A 20,059-nucleotide genomic window follows, 5' to 3' on the forward strand; every position below is an offset into this window, starting at 1 on the left:
AAATACACAAAGTAGATGTTCTTTATTAATCACTGCTGTTAATATTTCATTTAATAAGGAAAAAAAATTGAACTCTTGCTTTCATACTGCCCACTTGTCATTAATAGAAATTAATTTCCACTTTGCAATAAAGTATGTGCTGCAATGAAACTTCCATATGGGTGAAAAGTGTCTGGTGCCCTATTTGGAACTTTGCTTTTCACAATGTAAGAATTTCATAATGTAAGAATGCATAATTTTTAGGTGGTAACATTTACTAAAATATTTTCATGCTTCCAGCTACATAAAGTGGTTAAAATGGCACAAGCTTTCAGCCAACTACTCCTTGGCCATGCTGCTGATGGGCTGTTGGTATATACTTATACACCCATGTTGTGATGTTATTGATGCTCATGGTGTCTCCATATATATGGACATACATTACCTTAGCATTAAATGCAGCCCATTGAATCACATGATCAGTGGATTGCACACCACACAAAGCTACAGACTGCTGTCTCTATCAACAGTTAGTTTGCTACTCACTATATAGTGGAGATGTTTAGTCATAGGTAGGCAGAACAAAATGACTGTCAGACATGTAAGCTTTTGGCTGAAAATGCCTTTGTCAGAATTAAATAAGATACACACACACACACACACACACACACACACACACACACACACATGCAAATGCAACTCGTACAAGCATGACTACAGTTTCTGGCTACCAAAGCCAGCCAGAGACTGTGGTCATGTGTGTGTGTGTATGTGAGCTACATTTGTGTGAGTGTGTGTATGCGTGTATTTTGTCTAAGTCCAATGAAGGCCTTTTTGGCTGGAAATTCATTGGTCTGACAGTCTTTTTGTTGTGCACATCTGTGACTCAGCATCTCCGCTATATGATTAGTAGCAAACTATCCTTCCCATAATATTTTATGTATATAGACTGAAGTGGTGAGTGAAAATTTGTACCAAGACTGAGAATCAAACATGGGTCTCTTGCTTACTAGGCATGTGTGCTAGCCACTAAACCACATTGGCACAGCATTTCACACAACTCCATGAGTTACCCTGACACACCTTCCTCACTCCTGCACCAGTCTACTTTAAATTCCCCCTTACACACGAAGAGTATTGCCGAGGCTCTCCATGATCTGGAATAGCATTTCAGCATAAAATGTAACTGCAGATTCAGCCTGAAACCCAGGTGCAGGTACTTATACAAACGAAATGACACAATTTCAGAGACTTTACTGGTCTCATACAGATATTATTTTATGTATATTGGCTGAAGTGGCATGTGAAAATTTGTACCAAGGCTGGGAATTGAATCCAGGTCTCCTGCCCACTAAGCAGGTGTGCTAGCGACTAAGCCACCTGGGCACTGTGGTTCACACAACTGCACGGATTACCCTGGCATATCTTCCTCCTCAATCCAAATTCTCACTGCCACCCCAGTCTACTTTAAATTCCCCATGAACAGAAACAAGTAAAGTCTCTTAAATTGTGTCATTTCATTTGCATAAGTACCTGCAGCTGAATTTCACACTGGATCCCCACTTTCTTTTGATGTTGAGGTGCTTTTTCCAGAACCTGGAGAGCCTTGGCAATTCTGTTTGTGTGCAAGGGGGAACTTAAAGTAGCCTGAGGTGGCAGTGAGAATTTGGACTGAGGGGGAAGCCATGCCAGGGTAATCCATGCTCTTGTGCAAACCACTGTGACAAGGTGCCTTAGGGGTTAGCACACCTGCCTAGAGCAAGCAGCAGACCAGGTTCAATTCCTGGCCTTGGTACAAATTTTCTCTCTCCACTTCAGTCTATATACATAAAATCATAGCTGAATGAGACCAGTAATGTCTCTGAAAGTGTGTCACTCCTTTTCATAATATTATCATTATTCCATTCCAAATTTTCCATTGCCTCTATTAATGGTATTGTTGCTAATTAAACTGTCCTTAAAGCCATTAGTTTGAGCTATGTTAGTTTGAGCTATGATAGACATGTCAGCAATGGTCATTTGGTGACCATTTTACAGAGCATGCTCAGCTGTAGCAGATTTTTTTAAGTACGCTAGGTGATAACACCTCACACTCTTTTTTTTGCATCCCTATGCAGTGTGCACTATTTGGGTAATGTAAGGATTTCCTGCACTCACAGGGTATTTATCAATTTGAGTTGTTTTGAGACCTGCTGCATCTTTTACTGGTCTTAGTAATTGGAGGATTGTTGATGGAGGCCCTAAGATCAATTTGGTTTTGTGTCTCTTTAAAAGGTGGCTTATCTTACAAGGTCAACAGCTGTGATGTGGTGGATACACTGGTTCCCATCAGATCACCAGTGTTAAGCACCATTGGACATGGTTAGCACATGGATGGGTGACCATCTGGGCTGCCATCCACTGTTGACCTATTGGGATGCACTGAGCCTTGTGAAGCTAATTGAGGAGTTACTTTATTCTAGTAGCAGCTCTAGTTCATGAAAATTGACAATGGTGGGAGAGCCATTGGAAGCCATTCAAACTTCTTGCGTGTAATTCTTTTTTGATGCATTAACTTGATATACCAGCACCATTTTATGAAGTCAACTGCTGTCAAAACCTCCTTCAGGAGTAGGGCTTGATACATGTCCTCAGCAACACCCTTCATGAGATGTGCAACCTTATCTTTCTCCTTCATTCTAGGATCCACTATTTTACACAGCTCCAAGTCATCTTTAATGTAGGATGCTGTAGTTTCTCCTGGACACTGTGCCCTGCACTTTAATTTATCTTCAGCCTTGCCCTTCTGTCATTGTGTGCCACCGAAATACTTGCGCAGTTCTGCCTGGAATACTTCCCAGCTTGTGAACTTTTCCTTGTTGTTCTCATACCATTGCTTGGCAGTGCCCTCCAAGTAGAAAAATACAAGGCCAAACACACGGTGTCGTCCCATTTGTTAAATTTGGCTATACACAGCCACTTGTTTGGATCTTGGCCATCGTTACCAGAGAACCCGGAAAGATGTCTCATGTGGTGGCACACAGTTACTGTTATCATAACATCCTATTCTTCTTCTACCTCTTCTGATCTGTTGAATATGGCTCGAACTCGGGTTTCTCGCCATGTAAATGGCAGCTCTGTCATGCGCTATCACAAGTTCCAGTACCCAGCGTCTCCACCAGAATGATGTCACATAGAAGAAGTTGTAATTAGAGGAATGATGAACAGTAACTTCACTTAATGAAGGTTTATTCAGCACTTGCACATACAAGAGCATGGAGCAAACTGTGTCTGTCCAGAACACATACAGTATATATACAGCTACAGAACATTCCAGTACAATGATTCTTTACATTTGCGGATACTTCCAGAATGTACTTGAACTGAATATAGAAATTAAAATTGTACAGTCCAGGTGAGTATGGAACTCACAACCCACCATGCAACAGTTTAGTATCATAACCACTACGCCATGGTGCTCCTGAACTTCTACTGCGACAATAATGTAACACAGTAAAAACAATAATTGTTGGAAGATTGTGGTGATAACACTCCATGTTATTATGGAAACTGAATAGCTGGCACAACATTACTGTCAACCAGCATGGCACCACTACACAGCAGCACTTGTAAATAAACTGGTCAAGTCCTGCTGACACAAGTGTAACTCACCTTTTACAAAAAAGACTACAAATTCTGTGGTATGTTATTGATAGTGCAAGAATGCAGTGGATTAATATAATATAAGTTAATTTCTCATTTGCAAAAAAAACTGTATGTAACATTTCTATTTACATAAAATGGAGAATGGACAATGCTCACAACCAAATTGACAGTGCCCTAGCACTATGTACTAGAGATACAATAATACCTCAAGTGGCAGTGTATTGGACCATCATTTTATGATCATGGAATGAGAGGTTCCTCATTTTTAAAAGAAAGAAATAAAACTTGATAAACTTCTAACATTACAAATATAGAAATAAGAGATATATTACTACCTGTTAATTTTATTTCTTGTCCAGTTTGTGTTGTCCGGATATTAAGATCTCCACTGAGGCTAAATGCTGAGCGATTGTCTAGCCTAAATAAATCAATCTGCTTGAAATCCTGGAACAGAAATGATTAATGAACAGAATGGAGCAACACATATGATCTCTCAAATTATGTAACATGTAATGGTTTGTTTCATCCATGTTAGGAAAATTCAAGAACTTCATATATATACACAAAAAGAGAACTGTTTAAGTAATATAGTCTTTTGAATTCGTAACTATAAATTCAAGTTTCATCTAACAGTTTAACTGAAAAAGTATTGACTTTTGTCTATGAAGGTTTCCAATTCCACATCTTAATTTCGTTATTTTCTCATTTCAATGGCTATAATTTTTCTAATTTTGGTAATTCAGTTATTTTTATTCATTTACTTTCTTTTTCATCAGACCCATTAAAGTGATGGCTTTTGGAAACTTAAAAATATATTTTCCCTAAAACAAATAATGCAATTTATGTGAATTTTACTTGTGTATTACACTGTACTTCATATGATACAATGACTGTCAAAGAAAGTGAAGGTATCAGATGGGATAGAGGAAATGAAACCTCACAGTTGAGAGGGTGTGTGATGTTATTTCCACGATTATAAAATTGAGTCAAATTTGACAAAGAACTTGGCAGTATGGGAAAACTTATTCGTAAGACATTGCATCTGCTCCAGCATGGATGCATGCACAGATTTCATTGGGGAAGATGTCTTCAAGCTATTGTATCCTCCCCTAAGGCAAGCTGGCCAGCAAATGTTGCAACAAATCCTTGATATTCTCAATACCGGCACTGGGACAGAGTTGATGACCAAGCTGGTTCCACACATTATCAGCATGCACAGATCTGTGGATCTTGCTGGCTACTGGAGTATCTCACATCACACAGTTCATAAAGGCACATGCCATGCACGAACAGCATTGTCCTGTTGAATAACAACATCATGATACTTTCACATGAGAATTAATACATGAATATGCAGGACATCCATGATGTACTGTTCTGCCACCTGAGATCCATTGATTATTACCAGACATGAAATGAAGTCATATCGAATAGTTACCCTCACTATGTTTCCAGGAGTAACACTTCTGTGCCTCTCCAAAGCACCAGAAGAATGAGACCTGTCGCCAGGTTGCCGCCATTCTTGTCAATGATGGCCATCCGTGATTCAAAATGGGAGACAATGTAATGCTATTCATCAGCAGTCCATGCTTCCTGGTCACAACACCATTCCAGACACAGCCATTTGCGTTGTCATTTGTGTTGTCATGTTAACAGCAGTCTATGCATGGGAGAGTAATTCCTAGTCCTGCTGCTGCTGGTCTTCAACCAATGGTATGGGATGACACAGAGTGTTGCAAGAGTCCATTACTCATTCTAGAGTGAAAGGTGTAGATGTGAAGGTGTTATGAGGTGCTTGGCCAACAGTACAGTAATTCTCCCTTGTGGTGGTCAGGTGTGCTAAACTGGAACCTTGATGACAAGTATGGCTTCATTCATGTTCACATACAACCCACAATCAGGCCACTGTGATATCCAAATACCGCAGAAACTGGATATTGCACAATTCGACCAGCTAGCCAAACAGAGACCCACAACAAGATACCTTTCAAACAGTAAGGTGCTGATAATGTTGTATAACAAGTACGTTCTAAGTTCACGTCCTTCACAGTAACCATTCAATATCTGCCACTGTTCAGATCCCTTATATAACCCAAACAGCCTGGCAACAACACTAAACACAAACAAAACTATTCCACTCCGGTAGGTGTTCTACACATCACAGAGAATTGCAACTATCATCTATATACCCACCTATGGTGGGAACATGTGCCAAGTTAGACTGACATCCAGCAAAATCTTTAGAGTACTTCATCTTTTTATCAGGCAATTTGTATCACCAGAGAGCATTGATTGAGAAGGGAGTGAGACAGGATTGTTATTCAATCTGCATATTCAGCAAGCAGCAAACAAAACAACAGAAAAATTTGGAATAGGAATTAGAATCCATGGAGAAGAAACAAAAACTTTGAGGTTTGCCGATGACATTGCAATTCTGTCAGAGACAGCAAGGGACCTGGAAGAGCAGCTGTATGGAATGGGCAGTGTCTTGAAAGGAGGATATATGATGAACTTTATAAAATTCTTCCAGTGAATCTCAGTCTGGCATCTGCTTTACCAACGGTCAACTTTATATGATCATTCCATTTTAAATCACTCCCAATGCGTACTCCCAGATAATTTATGGAATTAACTGCTTCCAGTTGCTGACCTGCTATATTGTAGCTAAATGATAAGGGATCTTTCTTTCTGTGTATTTGCAGCACATTACACTTGTCTATATTGAGATTCAATTGCCATTCCCTGCACCATGCGTCAATTCGCTGCAGATCCTCCTGCATTTCAGTACAATTTTCCATTGTTACAACCTCTCGATATACCACAGCATCATCTGCAAAAAGCCTCAGTGAACTTCTGATGTCATTCACAAGGTCATTTATGTATATTGTGAATAGCAATGGTCCTACGACACTCCCCTGCGGCACACCTGAAATCACTCTTACTTCGGAAGACTTCTCTCCATTGAGAATGACATGTTGCATTCTGATATCTAGGAACTCTTCAATCCAATCACACAATTGGTCTGATAGTCCATATGCTCTTACTTTGTTCATTAAATGACTGTGGGGAACTGTATTGAAATGTAGACTGGCTGTGGCAAGGAAAGCATTACTGAAGAAGAGAAATTTGTTAACATCAAGTATAGATTTAAATGTTAGGAATTCTTTTCTGAAAGTATTTGTATGGATTGTTGCCATGTATGGAAGTGAAACATGGATTATAAACAGTGTAGACAAGAAGAGAATAGAAGCTTTTGAAATGTGGTGCTACAGAAGAATGCTGAAGATTAGACTTGTAGATCACATAACTAATGAGGTGGTACTGAATAGAATTGAGGAGAAGAGGAATTTGTAGCACAACTTGACTAGAAGATGGGATCAGTTGGTAGCACATGCTCTGATGCAGCTAAGGATCACCAATTTAGTATTGGAGGGCATCGTGGAGGGTAAAAATCATAGTGGGAGTCCAAGAGATGAATACAATAAGCAGATTCAGAAGGATGTAGGTTGCAGTAGTTATTCTGGGATGAAGAGACTTGCACAGGATTATGTGCTTACAGATGATTTAATGGCTATAAATGCAAAATATGAAGAACTTCGGGAGAAATATCAAGAACAGGAAATGAAATAGAAAGAGATAGAGTGAGATCATCGTCTAGCGCACAACAGTGTTGTTAACTGTCGTTCTGTACAAAAAACATGGTGCATGCCAAATAAACAAACAGTGACTACAGTTCCTGTGATTCCACTATCAAATAAATTCACAGCACTGGACAAAGATTATGATAAGACAATAAAAAATGATGAACTAAAATCAGTGACAAAATTTCAAATAGTGTGCACAGCCAAGGAAATGTCTAATATGAAAAATAAACCAGTGAACATCAAACGACGAGTTGTTGTACATGGTGATAGCCACGCCAAGAAAATTACTGACAAAATAAGTGAATACAGTATGTTATTCACGGCAACAGGTATGATGCACCTTTGACTGAGATAATGAAGAATAGCAACTCACTTAATGAGCTATCTCACAATTATGCCATCATAATCATGGGTGGAAGGAATAATGTATACAGAAATGAGGGTAAACATATGACCCAGTGTCTAAAAACTACATTACTTGATCTGAAAGTTCCGAACATCATAGTTACTAGCTTGCCTCACAGATACAACCTGCAAGACAATTCCATCATAAGTCTGGAGCTTGCAAAAATAAACAGACAGTTCTACAAAATATGCAAGTCCCATCAAAATGTAACATTTTTTTATCTTCCTGATGCAAGAGATTTGTTTACAAAACATGGACTACATTATAAAAATGCTGGCGAGTCATATGTTGGCAAAATGCTAGTGAAATTAATGCAAAAATATGATGATGTTGCAAGAAAACCAATTGCCATGCAACCAGTTTTGACCAAGGAAATGGAAAAATGGGAAAACAATTTCAAAATCACATACATAGTCACAGCCACAGCACCAGCTCAAACAGGATCAAGTCCAGAAGATGTGATGGTGCCAGTACCAGCCTCAGGAGATGCAGCAGAGATTGAAATTATTGTCAATAAAACTGTACCTACTCATTATCCAGACACTCACACACAGGAAAACTGATGAAAGGGGCCAATTCTTTCTGAATTTGGCCCAATACAACAAATCCATGACAAGCAGTCAACACTCAGGTGGACGCTCCATTACTTAATAGTCAAATTAGTTTTGAAGGCCTTCTACCTAATAATATATGCAGTAGTAATTTCATTATGCACTTAAACATCATAGGTCTGTCTGAAGGAATGATCAGGAAGCTTTATGATATAGAAATTTTGCTAGAAAGTGTGAAACAATCTGTGAAAGTAATATGTTTTAATGAACATTGGCTAACATCTGAAAATATCAGTCTCCTGAATGAATTTACAGACTATAAACTGGCTACCAGCATTTGCAGGACCAATGCATATGGAGGCTCTTGCATACTAGTTCATTCCTCGGTAGACTATGATATCAGACAGAATTTTAGCCATCTGAATGAAGAAGGTACATTTGAAAGTTGTTGTATAGAACTTAAAAAGAGTATAACATATTAATTATCAGCATATATTGCACTCCTGGGTACCATATAAGCTCTGTATTTTTAGATAAGTTTGATACATTGCTACATAAATTAAAAAGTGAGAAACTGTACAAGAAAGTGGTTATATGTGCTGACTTCAACATAGATGTAAGGACTGATGACAAATTTTCTTCACATTTAAAGAACCTGGTAGCCACAAATGGGCTAAATCTCAATTTTAATCAGTATACAAGAATTACAGCAACCTCTGCAACATGCATTGACAATATTGTAAGTAGTTATAATTATTATGTAAAAGAGAAGTTTCTTCTTCATTTAGGAGTATCAGACCATAAAGCGCTATTTGTATCACTACCAAAGCAAAATTCAGGCTGCACAACAAAAAGATGTAGGAATTTCAGTCAAGAAAATGTGGACGTATTTTGTAAAAAACTAAGCCAAACCAACTGGACAGTCAGCAAACACAATTCCACATTCTTGGGTATATTCAATGAATGCTTCCCTTTTGTAACAGTGAGGACCAGGTCCCATAAAAGTAGATCCTGGGTAACAAAAGGAATTAGCATGTCTAGTGCTCCTAAGAGGAAACTGCATATCGAGGCAAAAGTAAGTCGCAGCCCTGAATTTCTTAAGTATGTAAGCACATACAAAAAAACATTCAACAAACTAGTTAAACTAGCAAAATGTACTGCGACTAATAACTTCATTTCAAATGCGAAAAACAAATAAAAAGCTGTTTGGTCTGTTATAAGAAGCGAAGTTGGCAGTGAGGCAGAGAGAAAATGCCCCTCTAAAATAGTGATAAATGGTAGAGCTGTTACAGGAACCAGTGCCATTTGTGAATCATTCAATGACATTTTCATAAACTGTAACAAATTTGGTGACTGTTCATCACCAAAAACAAAGCCCAATATGAGAGACAGTAATTGCCCAAGTTTTAAGTTTTCTCATGTTTCCATCTCAGATGTCATCAAAATCATAATGTCCCTAAAAAATTCCAAATCTGTGGGGTGGGATGAGGTCCCCACTGAAATAATAAAAATAGTCCATCACAGCTTATCCACTCTTTTTTCATAATCAACTAATCTTTTGATGAGGGATGTTTCCCAGATCCATTAAAATATGCAGAAGTTCGGCCAGTACATAAAAGAGGCCAACAAGATGAATTTGGCAACTATAGGCCAATCTCACTGTTACCAATTTTTCTCGAAAATATTTGAAAGAGCTGCATGTGATCAGATCGAAAATCACAAATCATCTTACAGCATTATCTTATACAATCAATATGGTTTCAGAAAAGGCCACAGCACAAGCCATGCAATAAATGAATTAGTCACAAAAGTCAGCAGATGTCTTGATCATAGAATTTGTGTGTCAGGCATCTTTTGTGACCTGTGCAAAGCCTTCGACACAGTAAATCATGACCTGCTTCTCCAAAAATTGGCACGCTATGGTTTTCAAGGCAAATCTCTTAGCTGGATGCCATCATGCTTGACAAACAGAAAACAAAGAGTACTTATTAACATCAATGGAAGAAATTTCTCTCTGGCTGGAAACACACTCAACTAGGTGTTCCACAAGGTTCAATATTAGGGCCACTACTTTTTCTGTATTATATTAATGATATGCCATGCCAGGTTCAGTCTGATACTATCTTCTATGGAGATGACTCAATAGCTGTAGTCTGTTGTAAAAATGAGGTAGACCTAATTCGTCATAATGACCAAACACTTGGGGAAGTTTGGAGGCATGGGTCAAAAACAATAACTTGACATTAAATTTTACAAAAACAGAAATTGTTCATTTCACCACAAAACAATCTGCATATGTATGTATTATTAAATGGGAGGTAAGTGCTTGTGTCATGTCATTAGTACATTTGGGAAAGAGAAAAGGACCAAAACTAAACTAAGCTAAACCAAGAATGGAGAACAGAGGTAAACCTTGAATGGAGACCATTGGTGCTCCTGCATTACTATGTCACTGGTGGAATGAAAATTTAATTTATTATCCATTTTATATATCAGTTTTGTACAATGGATATGTGAATAGAAAATGCTTAGATAAATTCCTGCTATATGACTTCAGCTTTAATGGAAGTAACTCACACTTTACTGAGTTGAATTCTTTTGTCAGGCTTAAAATTATACCTGCAGTCAGTGTCCTTTGCTGCAGAGGACAGAGTAACTCCTGTGACTGCAGTTTAACTGTTAAGATCACGCTAGTTCTCTTCCAACACCAAGCTGTACTCACCCAACCAGATTGATATTTAAAGGGGTAGAGGGGGGAGAGGAGATGGACCCCTCCCCCCCCCCCCTTTTCATTTCACCATTTCACCACTTGTTCCTTATCCTTTTCCTCCATCTCATTACCAACTCACTCTCCATCCACTACTTTGCATTTAGTGTTCCATCTTTCCATTCCCCCACACCCCCACAACACCACACTACTCACAGTTTAAATCTTTAACTCCACCATTTTACTTCAGTTTCTCTTATCCATTAAACAAATTCACAGTAACACAATGAAATGACATAACACACAACATGATGAACTGAAGAGGGAGAACAAAAGAATAACTAGCAGTTAAGTTGATTAAATTACACAAAACACACGAGACATGTTCAGCCAAAAGGATGCAAACTAACAGTAGCTACATTGCGTTGTGTTTTTCATTAAAAATACATAGTTCTACAAATTAATGTGAGAATAGGCCAGAATAAAAATGAAGGTAAACCTCAAAGAAGTGCAAGTAGACAGTGCTTCCTGATGTGAACAAAAATCACACATAAAATACCATAAGTAAAAATCAACATTTTTCATAATATACCGTTTTTGACATAGAAACAATACAAATTGTAAATATCTTCCATTACAGACCACTAATGATGTTTTATTTCAGTAAAACAAAATATGTTTTCTGACAGAAATATGCATTTTCCTGTAGTTGAAATATGGATTGCTATTATCATTTAAAAGTGAGATCCAAAGATAGGTTATTAGGTTACTTATTTCTAAGCCACGCTTTTCTCAAAGCTCTTCATCTCTGCATAACTAGTAAAATCAATCTCTATTTGAACCTGCTTACTGTAGTACTCTCTAAATTTTTGCCCTACAACACTTCCCTCCATTACCCAACTGACTATTCCTTAGTGCTTCAGGATGTGTCCTGTCAGCTGATTCATCCTTTTAGTCAAGTTGTGCCATAAATTTCTTTTCTCCTGATGAAATACGCTATATACACACCTACATATACATTCTGACAACTCCTGTGAAGTGCACAGCCAAGGATGGTCAGCATGGTACCACATGTTTAGGTTTCTTCCCACTAGAATCATGAATGGAGTATGAGAAGAATGGTGGCTCAAATGCTGCTATCTATGCTATAATTGGTCTAATATTGTCATCATGTTTCATACAGAAGGTATATATAGGAGAATGAAGAGTTTGTCTATATTCTTCACTTGTATTAGTAATTGAATTTTATGGTCTAATCAGCATCTGTCTTCCAGCATCTGCCAATTCAGATTTTCCAGAATTTCCACAAAACTCTCCCATAAAATGAACCTGTGATCATTTGTGTCACCCTTCTTTGTATACACTCCATATCCCTTGTTACACCTATTTGGTAGTTGTTCCACACACTTCAACAACATTCAAAGATGGCACACAAAAGTGACTGTAAGCAGTGTCCTCTGCAGAGCGACTGCATTTCTCCAGTATCCTGCCAATGAATTAAAGTCTACCAGTTGCCTTGCATACAACTGAGCCTATGTGATCATTCCACTTCATACCCCTACAAATTGTCACACCCATGTATTTGTATGTGTTGACTTATTCCAATTTTAATTCACCAATGTCGTAGCCATCTACTTTCCTACATTTTGTGAAGTGCACCGTTTTACATATCTGAACATTTAAAACAAGTTGCCAATCTTTGTACCACTTTCATATCTTATTGATATATCTGTGCAGCTTTTTCAGATATTATAGATAACTGCATCATCTGCAAAAAGTCTGAGGTTAACTATTAACATTGCATGGCAAGTCATTAATTATACACTTGAACAATAGGTGTCTCAGCACACTTCCCTGGGCATGCCTGAAGTTACTTCTGCTTCTGGTAATTACTCTTCATTCATGATAACATGCTGCATCCCCCTTACATGAAATACTCAATCTAGTCACAAATTTTGTTTTACATACCATATAATTGAACTTTTATTAATAAGTTAATAATGTCTTCATTAGTTATCGGACTGAGCACTCTAATCTTCACTGTGCTTCTGCAATGCCAAAGTCTCTCATTATCTGTACTATTTAGCATCCACATTACACTTCTGTATAAGACTGCACCCCCAACAAATATATTTCGGAAAGTTCTCAAAAATTTTAATTTATATTTAACATTGGTAAATTTCTCTTTTCAGATAATACTTTTTTGCTGTGGCAAATCTGCATTACTTCAGTCATTATCATTTATTCTGCTTCCCAAATAGTGAAACTTATCTACTACTTCCAGTGTCACATTGCCTAATCTAATTCCCTCAGCATCACTTGATGCAGTTTGACCAATTTTCATTACTCTCATTTAACTTTTGTTGATGTTCATGATGTAGCAGGTTTCTAAAACATTAACACATTTCATTCATTTTTTCTTCCAAATTCTTTGCCATTTCTGACATCATTAGTAAAACATAAAGATTTTATCACTCCGTCCTGAACTTTAATTCTCTTTTGAAATTTCTTATTGGTTTTCTGTACTACTTCCTCAAAGTGCTGATTGAGTGACATACAGGATATGCTAGAAGGCCATCCCTCTTCCTTCTCAATCAATGCCTCCCTCTGTTTTATTGCCCTTAGGCTCTTTCATCCACAGTCGAGTGAAAGTTGTACAAGTTGTAGATAACGTTTTGCTATGAAATGTCCAGGAGAGGACTGTAGTCTTCAAACTAAGCTAATGGTTGATTACCCTTTTACTATTTTCCTTTCTCTCTCTCTCTCTTTCTGTCTCTCCCCCTTTTTCTTCTTTTTCTTCATCATCATCTTCCTTTTCTTCCTAATGGCACATTCATCACACACCACCACATGCCTGTAATACTGTTTGATCTAATCACACTTCATCGATCTAATCACACATCATACTGACCTCCAAGTGTGGAATACCAAACTGACAAATCCATTTTGAATGAATAACCTTCCTCTAAGTTCCAATCAAAATTTTTACAGGAGGCTGTTTATTATCATTTATTTGTGTCATGCCTTGTATACTGCTCTTTAGTTTAATTTCACATTTTTCTGAGATTCACTGTAATTTTTTAGAGTTTATCCTCCATTTATGGAAACCACTACACATGTGATAAATTCTGCATCTAGGGTAACTTGCTATATTCTTGCATCTAGGGTAACTTGCTATGTTCTGTCTGTGAAAACATTACTGAACAATATAATTAATAATCGCATTTTGTATGGTTTTTGAAACAGCTTTTCATAACTCTATGCTTTCTTCACTTAACTAACTGGTAATAACGCAAACAAAGCATGATGTTTTGGGAAGAGCACAGTGCATGTATTACAGAGGTGGCAGTACCTTGTTCCCAGGTTGCTAAAATTCAAAGAAAAGATAAGGGGAATTCTTATCTTGGCACTGTTGCACCTCTTTACCAGGAGTAGAGGGGGGATTGTTTTGAGTACTACCATTGGAAACTAGAGTATTTTTCATGAGGTAACAGGATGTAGTATTTACAAGCTGTCATTGGACACTGATGCTGATGCCATACACTTGTGAAATCGATAATGAGATGAGACATTTGGATGATGTGTTTATGGAATTACAGATGGAAATGGAAGGAAAAGGGGTACTGAGGGAGATGAGAAGTGAATATGTCAAGTTGCACCAGTCATATGAGCAACTGGGATAACAAATGCTGCACATAGTGGAAGTAGTGCTATACATGTTACAATGATGTAAGTGAGATTCATTAGATGTAGAGGGCAGTCTACTGAAAATGGTTTTTGGGACTGTGGATGTCAATAACATCTGGGAACTGAATGGCATGACAGAAAGAGTGAGTCATGAAGCAAGGATGTATAAGGCCACCATGGAATGGCACACTACACAGTTAACCAGTTTGAAATAAGGAGTATTGAACAACACATGGGTATTACGGAGGGTAGCAATGGAGGTAATGCATCTGGTAAAAATGACAGTAAAGACCGTGAACCAGGACCTGGAAGTCATAGACACACAGGTGCATACGTTGAATGGTAGAATGGCAGTAGCAAGATTGTTGCAATCTATGGGTGATAGCTTGTGGGTATGCTACTGATAGATTTTGACATAACTGGGCAGACCTTTCACCACTTAGCCTCTGTTACAGATGAAAACAAGTTGAACATTACACAGCTGTAGTTGTACTGGTGAGAGAAGACACTAGCGATTCTTCCAGTGATAAATCAGACCTACCCGAATGAAACATCAACCCCAATCTAATCCTAGTTTTAAACTGGCTAACAGATAAACAAGAAAGACATGTTTCAATAGAGAAAATGCTCTCACATGTACAGTAATACTATGAGGAGCAGCAGCTCATTATCAAGACTATAAGTGCCACAACCCCAGGCATCATGCCAGTTTTGACTCTGTTTTGTGCAACCTTCATCTACCTTAAGTGGAGGGCAACTCATCAATGCAGCCTACATCTACATCTGTATCTATATACATACACCACAAGCCACTGTACACAGCTACTAGTAATTTCCTTTCCTGTTCCACTCACAAATAGAGTGAGGGAAAAACAATTGTCTGTATGCCTCTGTACAAGCCTTAATTACTTATTTCTTATCTTGTTGCCCTTATGTGAAATGTACAATGACAGCAGTAGAATCATTTTGCAGTCAACTTCAAATGCTGGTTCTTCAAATTCTCTCAACAATGTTCCCTGAAAAGAACATCACCTTCCCTCCAGGGATTCCCAGCTGAGTTTCCAAAGCACCTTTGTGATATTTGCCGATCATTTGAACCCACTAGTAATACATCTAGCAGCCCACCTCTGAACTGCTTTGATGTCTCTCTTTAACCTGACTTGGTGCGGATCCGAAACACACAAGTAGTACTCAAGAATGGGTCACACTAGTGTCCTACATGTGGTCTCCTTTAGGGATGAACCACTCTTTCCTAAAATTCTCCCAATAAACTGAAATCAACCACTTACCTTCCCTACTACAATCCTTATAATTTTGTTCCAGTTCATAGTGCTATGCAACTTTACTCCTAGTTATTTAGTTACTGGGACTTTGTCAAACTGCACACTACTAATGTGTATTCAAAAATTATGGGTTTGTTTTTGCTACTCATATGCATTAAATTACATTTTTCTACATTTAGAGCTAGCTGCCATTCATCAAACCAACTAGAAACTTTGTTTAACTCATCTTGAACCATTTTGCAGTCTCTCAATGACAACAACTTCCCATACACCACATCATCAGCAAACAGCTACAGATTGCTGCTCATCCTGTCTGCCAGATCATTCCTCTGTATGGTAAATAACAAGTGTGCTATAACACTTCCCTCAGGAACCCATGACGATGCCCTTCTCTCTGATGAACATTCAAAGTCAAGGAAAAGGTATGGGATTCTGTTATTTAAGAAGTATTCAAGCCAATCACATATCTGGGAACGTATTATGCATGTTCATACCTTCATTAATAGTCTGCAGTAGAGCACAGTCCCCAACACTTTATGGAAATCTGGGAATATGGAATCTACCTGTAGCCCCTCATCCACAGTTCACAGGGTATCATGTGAGAAAAGTGCAAGCTGAATTCCACTCAAGCAATCATTTCTTAAACCATCTGATTTGTGGACAGAATGTTTTCTCTCTCAAGGAAATTTATTATACTTGAACTGAGAATATGTTCAAGAATTCTGTAGCAAACTGATGTTAAAGATATCTACCTAATTTTGCAGGTCCATTGGTTCACTTTTCTGAAACTTCCTGGCAGATTAAAACTGTGTGCCAAACCAAGACTCGAACTCGGGACCTTTGCCTTTCGCAGACAAGTGCTCTACCAACTGAGCTACCCAAGCACAACTCATGCCCCGTCCTCACAGCTTTACTTCTGCCAGTACCTCGTCTCCTACTTTCAAAACTTAACAGAAGCTCTCCTGTGAACCTTGCAGAACTAGCACTCCTGAAAGAAAGGATATTGCGGAGACATGGCTTAGCCACAGCCTGGGGGATGTTTCCAGAATGAGATTTTCACTCTGCAGTGGAGTGAACGCTGATATGAAACTTCCTGGCAGATTAAAACTGTTTTAATCTGCCAGGTAGTTTCATATCAGCACACACTCTGCTGCAGAGTGAAAATCCCATTCTGAGTTTACTCTTCTTATATACAGGAGTCACCTGCACTTTTTTCCATTACTTTGGACTTTGTACTGGGTGAGAGATTTGTGATAAATACAAGCTAAGTAAGAGGTCACTGCCATAGAGTACTCTTTGTGAAACTGAATTGGAATTCTGTCAGGATATGGAGATTTATTTGCCTTCAACTCTTTCATTTGCATCTCTACACCAGGTATGCTTATTACTGTGCCATTCATATGGGAGTCAGTTTGATAGTCAAACAATGGTATGTTTGTATGATTATCCTTTGTGATCTTGTATGATTCTCCTGTGTCAATCAATTCTTGAATCCAAAATTTAAAACTTCAGTTTTCATTTTGCTGTCTTCTGCTGGCACACCAAACTGGTCAATGAGTGACTGGATAGAAGCCTTTGCCCTGATAAGTGATTTTACATAGGACCATAATTTTCTTGTGTTCTCACCAAGATATTTTGCTAAGCTATGGCTTTGGTAGTTGTATATTTCATGCATTGATCTTTTTACAGATGTGTGAATTTCTATTAACTTTTGACTTCTGTCATTTGCACTTTCTCTTTGAATTGAGAGTGCAACAGCCTCTGCTTCCTCAGCATTTCCTAAAATTTGTTGTTGAATCATGGTGGGTCTTTTCCATCCTTAATCCACTTACTTGGCACATACTTCTCCAGAGTAAGATTTACAATCTGTTCAAACTTTGCCAATAGCTCCTTCTCTATCCATCATACTGGAACTAAATGAAATCAATTCATTGTCTTAAGTGGGATGCTGACAAATGCTTATCTGCTCTTTCTAGCAGAAATAATCTCCTAGCCTTCTTGATTGATTTATTAACTTCAGTGAACTTATTCACTATGATGACATCATGGTCACTAATCACTCTCTCTATACTGACACCATCAATAAAGTCAGGCTTGTTTGTAGCTACAAGGACTAAAATATTTCCACTGCTTCTGGTCTGCTAAACTAGTTGCTCAAGACAGTTTTCAGAAAATTTGGCCGGTGGTATTTGGCAAGACTGTCTTTCTGTACACCCCCCCCCCCCCCCCCTTTCCCACAATAAATTCATAGACATCCCAATCTATACTCAGCAGGTACAGGTCACTTCCAATTAATACTGCATGATCTTGGTATTTCTATGCTACTGATGTAGACATTCTTTGAAAGACTCTAAAACTGTCACAGTGGAGTCAGGTGGTTGCTAAAAACATCCAACAATAATTTGATTTCATCTAGACCTGATACATGTGACCAGATAAATTCACTCTCACATTCAAATTTGACCTCTATGGAGGCAACATTTTTGTCAACTACAATGAACATTCCCATCCTGTGGCACAACTGGGATGAACATTCCAATCCTATGGCATCTAATCTGTCTTTTAAATATACTTTCCATGAATTGCTCAATATTTCAGAACTTTTTAGTTTTGGTTTCAGGCAGCTCTTGGACCCAAGAAATTTCCTGGAGGGAAGTACATTCCAGAACTTTGTTACACATACTTTGACAATGTACTGATACAATTTTCACATTCAAAGGGTCTTTACTTTTCATGTGGTCTGATTTTTCTATCTGTGATCCTCCAGTACAACGGATTTGGTTGGACTGGTTAACTGCTCATACATGAGAAGGTACAAAGGGTGAAAGAAGCTAGATATAGTAATAAGGGAGTTGTATTGTAGTATATTATTAACTGTGACTCAGAAGAGAAGGGAACTTGAGTGGTGTTGAAACGAGCATTGTTGCTTACAGCATGAGATGCCATAAGGCTACAATGAGGTGATATTCATGTATATAGTTGTTTAATATTTTGGAGGGGTTGATGTTTAAGAGGTAGGTCAAAGGAGATTGGAGGTGTTGTGTAGTCACATAACGACATAGAATGTGCCCCACTTTCTGAGCTTTGTTGCTTAATGTAAGGCAAAAAATGTAAATAGTCTATGTTGTAATTTTGTATGTGAAGTCTCCTTTTACAGACTGGTCATGAGTTTGGACCCAAGATGCAGGACTTCCCATAGAGGGTAGGGATATAATGCCATTGCTAAATTTCCTGCATTACTGAATTAAAAGCAGTGCCATTGCAAGTGTCTGTTGAGCAAGCAGGCAGGCACAGAGGTGCTGACATTTCACTAGTGAGCCTGTTTGTACACTGAAGTGTGGCCAGGCCAAGTTGCACAATCATGGTGACATTGCAGAAAGGATGCACAACTGCAGTTCAGCCTGTAGGGAATTTCCACTCCATAGACAAACAGGGGTGTTAATTTGAACATGTCTGGGTACAACTTATGAGCACAAGTGTGCTATTAATCACAAGAAATACCCTCTGATTGTAGCACAGTTATGCACTGTTTGTCAGCACCCTCCATGACATTGGGTCCCCACAAGTCTCCATCACTCTATGGGCCAGTCAGCATGCAACACTGGTCTGGACAGCCAGCTCCACCAGATCAGTCTACGTCCATGCCCATGGACTTAGAACAATGCCCTGGATGAGCCATCTCTCATACTATACAGTGGCACCAAATCTTTGTCTTGGAATGCAGTGGTTCACAGCTGGGGCACCGCTTCTGCCATCCTTCCACACCAGAGTGAGCTTCTAACCCAGTAGTAGTGGACACATATGATGTATGCATTGGTGGCACTTATCTCTCAGGACCACATGATGCTAACTCAGGCATATGCTGTCGAGTGGAGTAAACAGTAAAAGCAGAGCCAGATGGGACAACATATGGCCTTCTGACTTCATCAGCACCATCAGTGGACCATGCACCTGCAGACAGAATACTCAGGGGCATCACAGTACTCCAGTGTTGTAACACAAGGTGAAATAAAAAAATGTTGTATCTTGCAGTGGAGTATTCCTAGCCACCTGTTGCAAGCACCACCACATACACAACCCACCACTCTACCACCTCTACACCATAGCAGCCCCCTAATCATTCCACAATGCTATAACAGATACATATCATACATAGG

The 20,059-nt window shown here is 38.5% G+C and overlaps 1 protein-coding gene across 1 annotated transcript in view; it reads right to left on the reverse strand.

Annotated features, from left to right (window-relative positions):
- Positions 1-20,059, reverse strand: part of LOC126469699 (apolipophorins) — a 738,135-nt gene that overhangs the window by 299,801 nt on the left and 418,275 nt on the right. The window contains exon 46 of the mRNA XM_050096873.1: positions 3,960-4,068. Within this exon, the coding sequence (XP_049952830.1) occupies positions 3,960-4,068 (109 nt within the window). The remainder of the gene's footprint in view (positions 1-3,959; positions 4,069-20,059) is intronic.

The sequence above is a fragment of the Schistocerca serialis genome, chromosome 3, assembly GCF_023864345.2.
Source record: "Schistocerca serialis cubense isolate TAMUIC-IGC-003099 chromosome 3, iqSchSeri2.2, whole genome shotgun sequence".
Lineage (NCBI taxonomy): Eukaryota > Metazoa > Arthropoda > Insecta > Orthoptera > Acrididae > Schistocerca > Schistocerca serialis.